This window comes from Tachypleus tridentatus, chromosome 3 (genome assembly GCF_004210375.1).
Source record: "Tachypleus tridentatus isolate NWPU-2018 chromosome 3, ASM421037v1, whole genome shotgun sequence".
Classification (NCBI taxonomy): Eukaryota; Metazoa; Arthropoda; class Merostomata; order Xiphosura; family Limulidae; genus Tachypleus; species Tachypleus tridentatus.
The window spans coordinates 4,273,169-4,286,494 of NC_134827.1; the positions used below are offsets into that span (position 1 = coordinate 4,273,169).

General features: G+C 32.9%; 1 protein-coding gene across 5 annotated transcripts in view; it reads right to left on the minus strand.

Moving 5' to 3' along the window:
* LOC143246236 (dual oxidase-like) overlaps window positions 1-13,326 on the minus strand; it is a 126,311-nt gene that overhangs the window by 30,977 nt on the left and 82,008 nt on the right. For all 5 annotated transcript variants that reach the window (XM_076492605.1, XM_076492607.1, XM_076492606.1 and 2 more), the window contains 4 exons: window positions 7,456-7,534; window positions 6,137-6,233; window positions 3,363-3,535; window positions 1,133-1,308 (listed from right to left, as the gene is read on the minus strand). In XM_076492605.1, the coding sequence (XP_076348720.1) occupies window positions 1,133-1,308; window positions 3,363-3,535; window positions 6,137-6,233; window positions 7,456-7,534 (525 nt within the window). The remainder of the gene's footprint in view (window positions 1-1,132; window positions 1,309-3,362; window positions 3,536-6,136; window positions 6,234-7,455; window positions 7,535-13,326) is intronic.

Here is a 13,326-nt window from a genome sequence, read left to right on the forward strand (position 1 = left end):
GTCTACCGACTGACTAACAAACAACACACTACTGTATAGTGGTGCGAGAGGGTAATATAGATGACCCCTCCAGGATTGCCTTCAGTTCCCTTTCGAATAAATTAATTAATTATGGACTTTATCATCAAACATAAGCAAACATGATCCCTATTGTGAAGATTAACTGGATCTCAGTTTGTCACCAAAATAACCAAAAATAAAAATAATTATCATGGAAATAACTATAATTGTTATAGATTTACATAATTTACCCTCAAATTACTCACTGAATTAATTGATTCTTATTAATTGTTTAATTTTTAATACAAATTAGCCAGATGTTAGTCTTAGGACTGCCTATAATAGACAGATAAATAATATTCGTCTAAGATTTTATATTCGTAACTATAATATTATGCGCAACTAATTTTCATTTCGATATGCAAAAATGAGAAGATTGGGAATACAGGTTTAATAATATTAAAAGTAATTTGGTGCTTTGATTCGTCAAAAGATAACAGCACAAATCTTAAATTTATCTATCTAGACACAATTACAAACTTGTAACTGCCTGTTGTAGAAACAAACACAGAGAACGACGTTTCGAAAGTCTTCCGTTCTCTCTTTAGTTTTCAGGTCCATTAAAAGAATTTTACTGTAGTTGTTGATCTCTTTCATAGTTACTGGTCCATAACAGTTCTTTAGGTGTTCTGAAGACAAACGTCGGTCCTCTATACTTGCGTTTCTGCAACAGGCAGTTGCCTTCCATTCAACCAAATTTCATCACGAATACTCTACTTAAACAATCCATCAGAGAATAAATACTTGTGAATTTCCACATACCTAAATGAAATAAACAATCAAGATCTCTATCTACGTAACCATTTATAAATCCGGTTCAAAATTCATTATTTTTTATACGTATATCAAAATGAGTATGTTAAATTATAAGCTTTGACTCAGTGAAAGTAGCTCTTCTATTTATTTTTATTCCATGCATTTACTTCTATAACAATACTAAGCTATTACTTATTATCTTTCGTTGATTTTTAAGTCTAGTGATGTTTCAGGTACGTTGCAAATAAACTCGCGTCTGTAACCTTATTCTATACTGTGTTATACCCATTCTTGTAGAATATTCGAAATATTGTACCCGTTTCGTTTGTTTTCGAACCAGAATCGATCTGCATCACGAATTTTTTCAAATTCTTGCTTTATGATCTTCGTGAAGAGTGGTCCAGGTTTTCCATCTTTTGTCTCCAACATTCCACCTACAAACAGATCGATGTTGTCGATATCCCCATACAGTTCTTCTATCTTTTTAAACAGCTAAATAGAAATAAAAGTTGAACAAAAACTTCACGTGATATGTTATAAATACGCATATAAAAATATTACTTAAAAATCAAATTGTATGGTTTTTTAGACAATAAGTTAAAACAAAGTTAATAAATTTATGGTAGTACGTTATGCCTCTTTTAGCAACATATTTTATAAAATATTATTAGATAGCATTGTGACAATTGCATAAATGTTTTTACCACTTATATACGTCTTAACATCGTGTAGGAAGCGTTTAAAAGGAATCTAAACCACTCCAAGTTCTGATGTACAATCTTATTTTACACTAGAAAACAAGAAAGGAAAGAAAAGTAATTTATGCCTGAAATTTTATTACTTTACACTCACTGGTGCATTTCAGACCACAATATTAGTTTTCTCTCTCTAAAATCTAACGTTTGGATTATTATGAATCTGTGTGAGGCAATAACATACGTTTCAGCTTAACATCACAGTGGTATATAGTTTCATAAAAAAACAAATCTTTACAGCTATATGTTGTCTCCAGTTTTGTAACCTGATGGATGAAAAATGTTATTATATAATTAGGGCTAATTTAAAATATTTAGTTTCTATATTAAGAAATTCAAGGGCATTTTTTCATGAACGTTATTTTCCTTTGTTTTTGTGACCTTACTGGTGCCTTCAACAGGTAATATTTTAGTGTTTAAATAGCGTATATTGCTTAGAAATGTATATTTGGTTGAAAACAAAGCTTGTAACCCAGCAATAAGAATAAGGCAGACGTCATTGTTACTGCCAGATTGTATTTTTTTAACTTAGTTTAATGTGTGTTTTAAACAATATACTGTATTTGTGCCATTAACATCTCTCACGTTGAAGGCTCCAGCAAAAAGAGCTAAAACTTTGCAAAAACTATATAAATGATGTCAATGGAAAAATGTCTTACATGTTCTTAATATTGAATTAATCTTACAAATTAATTTAAAATCACACATGATTCGTTTATATTGGTCAATTTGGTCATTATTAACATTTGCTTTTCAAACTTTAAAGATGAGTGATAACCCAACTGTAAGTAATTCCATTAACGACATCCCTTCAATTCAATCTGCGCTCGGTTTAATAAACAAACTCTTCCGCTAAAAGCCTGTTTCTACGACATTGAAATAACAATTAAGTTTTATTTGTATAAAACTTTAATTTAAAAATATTACGGCAATAACATTAAAAAATAGTTTGCATTCATCAACAAATGAAAAATTTCTCTCTAGCGGCCCGGCATGGCCAGGTGGTTAAGGCGCTCGACTCGTAATCCGAAGGTCGCGGGTTTGAATCCCCTCACACCAGACAGGCTCGCCCTTTTAGGCATGGGGGCGTTGTAATGTGACGGTCAATCCCACTATTCGTTTGTAAAAGAGTTGGTGGTGGGTAGTGATGACTAGCTGACTTCCCCCTAGTCTTACACTGCTAAACTAGTGACGGCTAGCGCAGATAGCCCTGTAGCTTTGCGCGAAATTCAAAACAACCCAATCTCTTTCTAGCAGATAGTCTAATTTTTAAAAGGCAGAAATCAATATCATTGCGACAGCATGAGCGCAACTCGACAAAGGTTAACAAAATGTAGTAGGCCTAACGTTTTTCAATATACAAACAGCAACTTAAAACATTATTAATTCTCACATTCATATATTTCCTTGACGTTTGTTATTACAACTCAGCTATAACTATCGTCTTCAACAATTAACTTTTTAAATAATTTACAAAAATTACTAATATACTATTACATTTACTGAACTTGTAAATCTCGACTAAGTGGTGTCACCTTACTTTTTATATCTCTTTCTTTCGGTTACAATACAAAAGAAATATCAGACAATTCCAGTAGAATAAAAGTCAATAAAATGAGCAGTAGATTTTTACAAGAAAAAGCAAAGACAAAAAGAAACAGCGCACCCTACTTTATTTTGTATTGCATATATTCTCACATATGATTTTGTGAATTAAAAAATAATATTAAACATACGAACAACATAATATTTTGTTGAAGTACTATTTTAATAATTATCTAAATGTATTACGTCAGGTTGTTCCTTGAACAGACTGGGGTTGATTTCAGACCACGTTGAAACCACAGGGAGTTGGTAACACTTGCGTACAGTATTGTAGTCGGGTAAGCCATTATCTCGACCTCTCATGATATTTAAGGATCCTAGGTCACGACGGCTGAAATCAACAGGTCCAAACAATTTGTCTAATAAAGAGAGAAAAATCTGAGGCGAATCTTGTCTTTTTTTCTTATTATGGCGAAACATAGGCTTCATTAAATTATTTTCTTTTCATTTTTTTATATCTGGAATAAAGGGGCTTATTTTTATATTTATACTGAACAACCAAAAGGATGAATTTCAGTATGCTCTATGATCTTTAAAACATCTGAACTATTCCTTGGTGTTACCCCTAATACAATAAAAATATGGGTTTGTAACTCCAACGATGGGAGTATTTAACAAAAAGGCTTAGCTTAAATGTTGGCTCTCTATAAACGCTTGACTTGAAAAGTTTGAAAGCTCAATAATATAATTAAAAGTTGAAAACAAAAAATGAAAACTAGTAATAAATATTTTACAAATTCATCCTATCTGTAAATTTCCTAATAAATAAATCACATCTTGTTTACCGAAATAAAAGAGAAAAAACTAAGTTTGTGATGCTGAATAAGTTTTGTTTTAACTAATAAAAACTTTTACTATGATAACATAATTTTTTGTTTTCCCCCATTTGTAAAAATAATGTTAAAAGTATATGTACTCCATGTATGCGTGTTTTCTTACAGCAAAGCCACATCGGGCTATCTACGGAGACCACTGAGAAGAATCGAACCCCTGATTTGAGCCTTGTAAATCCAAAGACATACCGCTGTACTAGCGGGGGGGGCTATACTGCATCTAACCAGCTGACAAAGAGCCTCTTCAAACGTTTTAATACAGTATTACTTGTTGTTTAAATGCCTAGCAGAAAATGTATATGATTTTGTTCCTTTCCCCATATAATAATCAGTCATACGCTGAATTATCTTCTTAGAAATACTTAAACTCAACAAGCGTTTCAACATAACAAGACACAAGAGTGGGGAAAAGGAAAAACCAAAAAATATACAACACAAACTGTTTTTAAATTTTAGTATGTTAACACTAGAAACTGCATTATTATTTCTCTATTTTGAAAATACAGTTTCGAAAGGTGGACGTGATTCCTGTAAATGCAAAAGTAATGAACCACGAATTGTAGACATTTTTCTGCAGAGATTGAGAATGGAGTTGTGTATTGAGAAGTGATTTTTAAAAACATAGGTTTATTCTTACTATTTACTCTATCGTATTATCATTTTTCTGAATGACAGTCGTTGCTTAATGTACCTAACGCAACACTGCGTACAAGAATCCTATAATTATTGTCTTGAATATTAGTCTTAGAATTATACATTTAAAAAATATTAACTGCAAGTGTTCAATTTTCTTATGCTTGGTATTACACTCAACATACACATAACACCATCTTATTTAAAAACTTTGCCTCTTTCAAAAATATATATATTCCAATCTTTCCGTATTATGTATTCGTTCAACAGTTCAGCATCCTAACCGAAAGATAACGTCAAACACCATAAAGTCTCTTTAAACTTAACTACAATAAAAATCCTACAAAAAGAGCGCAGGATTTTTATCGCGGTTTATTTAGTTTCTGGCATCTTGAGTATGTTTTATAGTGTTATTAAGAAATAAAATACTCCCGACTCACATAACAAAAACTACCAATACGAGAAAAAGACAAAACATTAAAAATAACTCTTCACCCTCTGTTCCTAACACTAACACCTATGATGCAAGATAAACAATAAACATAACTTTTTATGGTGACCTTCGTGAACCAAACAGTATGAACGTTCTTTACATAAACGACCTAGAAATGTTTTTCAAATTCAGTTATTTTATTTAAGTGTAAGTTTGGATGAGACTATTATAAATAAATTAAGAAAAGGTATTTATTATTCTTGTTCACTCAAAACTCTAGCAAGTAAATTAACATCACCCATTTATGTATCAACTAGAAAACAGCCCGGTAGATAAATATCTATTTCATTGCATAACGATGATCCCAAGTAAACAAGTATTACATAAATTACAAATTCTGCATGGAACCTTATTATTCTGTTTATTATTTTTATTATTATTATTATGCAGTTACTTAATTAAAAACCCAATAGTTACTGTTAGATATCAAAATATTTCAGAGTTTGGGGTGATTATTTTAAACACAAAGCTACAAAATGAGTTCTCTATACCCTACTATCACTGATAGCGAAACCCGAATTTTAAAATATTAGTTAAGCCTGTTGATTTACCGCCGAGCTATTTGGAAGTGTTTCGTAGTAGTTTGCTAACATTAAGTAGATTAGAAGAAAATGGGATTTAGCAACTCAAACTGTTTATTAAACGTTTAAATTAATTAGATATAACAAATTACTAAAACTCAAGAACTCGTACAGCGTTATAAGATATAGTGAAGTAATATAATTGAAAATGTAACTTCGACCCATAATATTATTTGAATTACCATATTAACATCAAACCATAATTAAATTTTACTAGATTAAACTGTTGTTATATCAGTAAAAACATAATTAAATTTTCTTAAAATAACATATTTAGACGTAGCTCATCTTTACCCTACTTATCAGGTTTTCATGGTAAAATTTGCAACAATATCTTGTTGAGATTATTCTTTAGAATAGTTTGTGATGATGCTAATGGATTTTATTTCTGTTATTTTAGAAAGTTATCAACAGTCTTACCTCTGACATCAGAACATAGAATAATATCTTCTTTTTCTCCGATTTGAGAAGCCAAGCCCATGAATATCTCCTCCATTCCAAACTCTGGTAGAATAACCTACCCAGAAGCAAAGTAGTTGATTATAAGATTTAAGTTTCATAAAGTATTAATTCAACTAGTAGCATTTTATTTTTCCTGTTCATAAAACTAACAAAAACTACAACAAAGTCGTACAATAATTACAAGTCCGAAGACAAAAATTAAATAATATTTACAGCAATTCCAGAGCTTTACAAGTGTCATATTCTATGCGTATATATTCATGGGATTTCTTGTGTAAAGCAAAAATGACGCGAAGGAAACGTGAGATACATATTATTTGTTTGAGTACCATGTAACTCGTGCACAACCTAGAACGTCAAACAAATTAGAGAAATAATATAAATAAGTAAGTGGATGAATATCACCGAATAGCAAACAAAAATATTAGTAAAGCTGTTAGGCTAGTCATCACCATCCACCGCTAACTCTTGGGCTATTCTTTTACCACCGAATAGTAGGATTAACCGTCACATTATAACGCACCCACGGCTGAAAGGACGAGCATGTTTGGTGCGATGGGGATTCGAACCTGCGACCCTCAGATTAGGAGTCGAACGCCTTAACCCACCTGATCATGCCGGGCCCTCTTAGGCATTAATAAATCACTAGAATGAAAACTGTGGAGTGCAATATTCATGTCCTTATATTCTGCTCAGAAAAATAAAGACCCCAGTTTGCATCTTACCTAATTTCAGTTTCAGTTCCTGTAAGCAAAGAAAATAATTTAATTTTATGAAATTAGACAGTGTTATTGTACCTTTACATTAATATTTTGACATAAGTGAAGTCCCCCCCCCATTAATGCAGCGGTATGTCTGCCAACGAAATTACTTTTAGAGCAAAGAATAAAGGTTACTGCACGGTGGTTTGCAAGAAATACAGAGAACATTTCAACTGCGATCCACCTTTCATAGTCCCATACAAGTGTTACCTTTTTTTTTAAGCACCCTGTATATAGCTTCAGAAATCATTAGTAGTTGAATTGGTATAACAATCTGCTGAGTATTAACTACAGGTCATTCCTCACCAGGACCTTCTATCTATGCATACCAATGACCAGCTTACAAAATAAAAAAGTATTTTTATGAAACGGCATTCTTTTTGGAGTGTGTATCTACTTAGTCGTTGGCTACAAACAATGTCCTATTATTTAATCCATAAAGCTCCATAGAATGTCAAAAAAAAAAAAGACAAAATCCTGTAATTTTTGAAAATTCTATTCATACTGTCTACTTACATCAGACTCCCACCAACTAGAACATAGTCGTAACGCAGGATAACCATTTTGAGTCTTCTTGAAATTGCATTGACCGTCCCTGAAAAACATGTATACATATGACAATAGTTGACGAAGGTTATTTGTTCAGTGATAAACTTTGGCATGATTTCTGGATTAACTGGGTCACAGTTTTCATATAGTATAAAAGTTAACATATTGTAAAAAGGATAAATATGTTTAGATTATTTAAACCTGATCAAATCCTGATTTTTAACTTCTTCAAAAAATCATTGTTTTTACATAAAGAAGTTCGTGTTTAAAATGTTTAGTCTCAAGTTCTGTTTCATACGTTCTAAATTCCTTTTTAAAAAGAAAAACGTGTTTCTTAAAACAAATTTTAGGAAACCCAAAGACTCAAATCCAAATATATACGCATGCGGGAGATAAAACAAATAATGCAACTACAAAATTTAACCCAATGAGCGGGAAGAAGAAGTCTATATTGAATTTGATCCACCTGTTAGCGCACTACGACCAAAATACCAATCCAGCCAAGACGCAAGTCTTACCAATTGGCATCTTTAGGTGGGATATCACATAAATATGCAAGGCTAATTAAAAACAATAATTAACATCGTTTTCCGTTTTATGTGTCACATGACGAAGTTCAACTTATCTATAATGTTTCTCAAACATTCGTTGACATATAAATAATGAATTTAGTGATGGTACTGTTTTTTGTTTCTTTTTTAAATGTTGTTCAAAAGTTGCTTATTTAGTCGCCCTCTGTGTTTTGTATTATTTAAGGGTAGTTTCTTTACTGCTGCTACGTTTACTTAGTATTATTGTTACTTGATTTATTTATTTGTTTCATGTGAGAAGTTTATTCATAACGAATTTGTAAAGAGAAAACTGACAAAAGTAATAATTGAACAACAACATTTATCTTTGCTCTAAGTCTATATTTAAATACAAATATAACAAAAACAGAGGGAATCATATAACTCAAATTGTGCACTCTGTTATTTTGTATTTACACTGCCTAAAACGCTTGTGTTAAACAACCAGCTTGTTCCAGATTTTTCTAGGCCTAGTTACAGGTGTTAATTATTACAATGCTCGAAGCCATACTACGATGACCTGATTCTGAAAGTAAAAGTTCTCTGCTAATCTTCAACTGCGAAGAAATCATACAGGATCTCAACATAAAGAGAAAAAAGGCATTTTGTAATCCATTTGATAGAACGAAGATAGTTTATAGTGCCTTACAACGCAGAGAAAATGACTATCCAAAGCAAATTTTGATGTCTTAACTCATTTTCCTCCCTTAACCACCACTCGTTTTCTATAAAGCTTCTTTACGAAATCAAATAGCACACAGAGTAGTTGGGAGGTACAAAGTAATTGTAATACATTTTCTGTTCACCTACCCCAAGGATTCGGGTATAGAACGCAGTGTGTTCAATATTTATTAAGTAATCATCACCATTGGATAAGCTTAGTATCTACGTCACTTAAAGACAGATTTCCACCATTCACGATTCTAATTTCTTCGTTTTATCGTTCTGATTCACACAATTTTTTCTCTTTTATTTTGCAATCTGCACATTAATGCTTTAGAATTCGACGTACCCGAGAGATAATACGATAATAATATTATCAAGCTCATGTTATTATCATCATATTCAACTCATAGAAAGTGATATTATTAAAAAGATCAACGAAAAATAAAGGGAATAATAATAATAATTATAAACAACAAAAGGCTTAACTACCAAAACTAAGTTCTTGCAACAGTCATAAAAAATAAACTAGTTTTTTCTATGAAAACGTTGAGACTAAAATGTCAAATAAATGTTCTTAAAACGCCATTTCTTATGCAAAGAACAAATACAAGTTTTCGTATTCCTCATTTTATCAGTGCTATTCTAGAGTTCGTGTTTTTATATTTGGCTTTTGTCCTCTTCCCACGTACATAGTATGGTCTACTGCAAATCACGTCCAAGAACTCAATTTTTCTTAACCTACGTATAAAAATTTGAGAAAATATAAAGAAGAAAAGAATGAAGAAATTTGCTACAACAAAAATACATCTAAAGTGCAGAGCCTACAAATGCATGAACAAAAACTTCAATTTTTGTTGTTTTGTTTACATGTTCTTTTGTAGATTTTTTTGTCATTATCTCCGGCTGATAATATAATATATATATAAGTAAAGAATCTCCATAGATAGTAAAAACATAATACATGCATTCACTACCGATACGTCTTTGCTTTAATTCAGTTAGCTTTTAAAAGAGAAAAAGACCCATAATCAGGTTTTCTGTGTGTAGCTGTAATCTAAATAACTCAAGTATTATATATATGCTAGATGTACTTCTGCAAAGTCTCTGAAAATGTTCTGTTTCAAGAGTAAATAAAAACAAAATTAAGAGTAATAAATATTTTTATTTTTTTGTTTTGAAACTCATATATCAGGCTGCGCTGTAACTTTCAGAGTGCATAATTCTGCTCTTAATTCATGGCAAACGCACGTTTTAGTGACGTCACGACAGAAAAAATTTCAACGTTAAGCGTCCCTGGTCATTTTAGTATATATTGATTAAATAACAGACAACACATTACTGTACGATGCATCGAGTGGTTAAAACGGTGACCACTCCAGGCAGGAATAGACGAAATGCACTATATTATGCTAAATTGGACTGTTCTTTTTTATAAACCAGTCATATTTGTTATCTAATTATCACAAAATATTTTTATTTGTTTATGACCTTTATAAGCATATATGTATAATAATATATATGCTTAGTTATTCTTTCTGTTCTTTTGGTATTTTAGTAAGTGGACTTCTCAACCTAAAAGACATTTTATGAGACACATGTGCTAAACGTCAGGTCAGGCAAAATTGTCCCTAATTTTTATTGTTTTGCATTTTCGCGCAAAGCTACGTGAGTGCTATCCACACTAACCCTCCCTAATATTGCAGTGTAAGACTAGAAGAATGGTAGTTAGCTGTCACCACAAACCGCCAACTCCTGAGCTACTCTTTTACCAACGAACAATGGGATTGATTGTACATAATAACGTCTCCACGACTGAAAGGGCGAGTATGTTTGGTGTGACGGAGATTCGAGCCCACGAATCTCAGATTACGAGCGAGCGCCCTAACCACTTGACCACCCCTAATTTTGAACTACTGATCAGAAGGAGGACAAACTTTCATCAGCACCCGCTTCCTACATAGCCACTCTTATTAACAGAATAACGAATCCACACCTGAAACTGTGGAACGTGTTCAACGTGTGTGTATTGAAGGCTCGAGCTTTGGACCTTTCAACTCGCAACATACATGCTAATTTTAAGCTCATGAGCAGAATAAAGGAGAACAGTGAGCAGCACCCGCCGTGTATATGGTAACTCTTAAATGATAATGGGAACGACTATCATATTTATAATGAAGTGTCCGAAGTTTAAAGTTTGGCACATGTTCAGAGACAAGCTGCAGGCTAAGACTTGGAACTTCCAATGTACAAGTGCAACAAGTTAACCACTAGGCTACGCCCAGCTCTCGTAAAGAGAATTAAAAGCAAAACAAAAACAAAAATTTACTAACATTGTCAACTAGCAAATTGAATAAGAAAAAGCTCGTAAGCAGAAATATTTCTAAGATATCCATTTATCCAAGCTGAAACTATTTCATTCACAACCTTTGTAATCGAAAAGCGAGTACAACCAAAAGCTGTTATCCTGTAAGAATTACTTTGGTTTAAATGTTTCCAGTCATCAGCGCATTATAAAGGCAATAGCGTTTTTTTATAGTGATTTTTTTTATTATTTTACTTCATAGTAAACAGTTCTGGTGCACCAAAATAGAATCTAAATAATCTGCTGAATCCTTAAGACTGTGTTTCTCTTCTATTATGTAGTTCATAATACATAAAACTATGTACTGAGTACATAAAGTTGCTGCATAACTTTAGCCACAAACTTGATGGGGTCAAATGTTCCTCCTAAACACATGTGTATTTTATGGCGCATAAAACAGACAAGACAATAAGTATACTTTTGCTTTTCGTTTTTAAAAATTTCACGCAAAACTACTCAAGAGCTATCTGCGCTGGTCGTCACAGATTTCAAATTTACAGGCTAGAGAGATGGCACTTATTCAACAATACTGAACGCCATCTCTCGGACTATTTTTGCTGGACCGATTAATGGGACTTGACCTTGCATATTGTTCTGTCACAATAAATTCCTTTATTGCTGTAAATTACAAATTGAGTGATAACTTCATAACGTCAGTGCTGAGAGCGTCTTAGCGACAAAGGATTTCGAACCATGAATTCCCGGATTCACAGTTCTGGTGAATCCCCTTGGATGTACCCGAATCTTTAAATACGTTGCATATTGTTCTGTCACAATAAATTCCTTTATTGCTGTAAATTACAAATTGAGTGATAACTTCATAACGTCAATAAACCAATAGAACTTCTTCACGTGTCTGTTGAAAGAAATCGATGAACAAAACGTGTGCACGTATATGCTCGCCCTCCCAGCCGTGGGGGCGTTATAATGTGACGGTCAATCCCACTTTTCGTTGGTAAAAGAGTAGCCCAAGAGTTGGCGGTGGGTGGTGATGACTAGCTGCCTTCCCTCTAGTCTTACACTGCTAAATTAGGAACGGCTAGCACAGATAGCCCTCGAGTAGCTTTGTGCGAAATTCCAAAAACAAACAAACAAACTCCTCCAATACAAAGTCTAAGCTGTGTAAGAGAACGTAACAAACTGCATGTTAGATTCACATCTGGAATCCTTATTTTTTCCCATGTCAACAGTAATTCCATTTTTAAAATATTAGGATTATTTGCAACACGTTGTGAGTCCGGATGTTTCAGTAACCGAAACGGCACTCGCAACTGATTTGCTGTGCGTAAATATTATTCTGAAATCTCTCACAACAAAACATATTTTGTCCTAGACTGATGCTTCAATAATTTCAGTCTGTTCCGTTATGACAAAGAGATTTTTCTAAACTTGCACACAACCATCGCTTCGTTTATCATTTGGAACAGCACTTCAACCATCTAGAACTCAAAAACATTTGACAATTACCCAACCTTTTGGCAATGTTAGCCTCTAGTTTTAATAAAATGAAATGCTTCTATCACTGAGATAATTGTTTTTATTGGAATTGGTTTGAAGACTCAATATAGTGTATGTGTGACGACATATTTTTCTTTGCTGATACTTTTAGTTTTATTTTATTTCGACGAAAAATTGTTCCATATTGGCTTTCGCATAGCATTGTATCTTCCTGCGCTTGTCTCACAATCTGTTCAGGTTGACCTCTCGACCAAAAATTTCTAGCTTGAAATTTTCGTCGCTTCCGATAAGAAAGAAATGATAAATGTGGCATACAGTCTAGCCCCGTTTTCCAAAGTTCAGGTAGCGCAAATAACCACTGGTGGTGTGGGAGGGAAGTGATTAGGATGGAGTCAATAGTGAAATAATGCAAAACTTAACCTACAATATATATATATATATCATTTTCACGTCTATCCCTCTATCTCTGTATTACATTTCGTCACTTATCTCGCCCTTTCACTCATTAGGAAAAAAGGGGGCACAAGAAGCTATATTTATTAAAGGAAGTGTGAATGACAAAATTTTGGAAAACGCTGCAGTGCAGTGTTACTTTACATACATGACTATCAAATAACCCAAATCAGATTGATGGTACAATTGTTCCATGATTTCTACGTAAAAACGGTGGCAAGGAAGCGCTTGGCCTTCTTGGTATTAAGTGTTTAGAATGTTCTGTGACAGTATAAAGAATAGATGATAGTGATCCGTAACTTATAAAACAACGTGAGACGTCTGTTTACC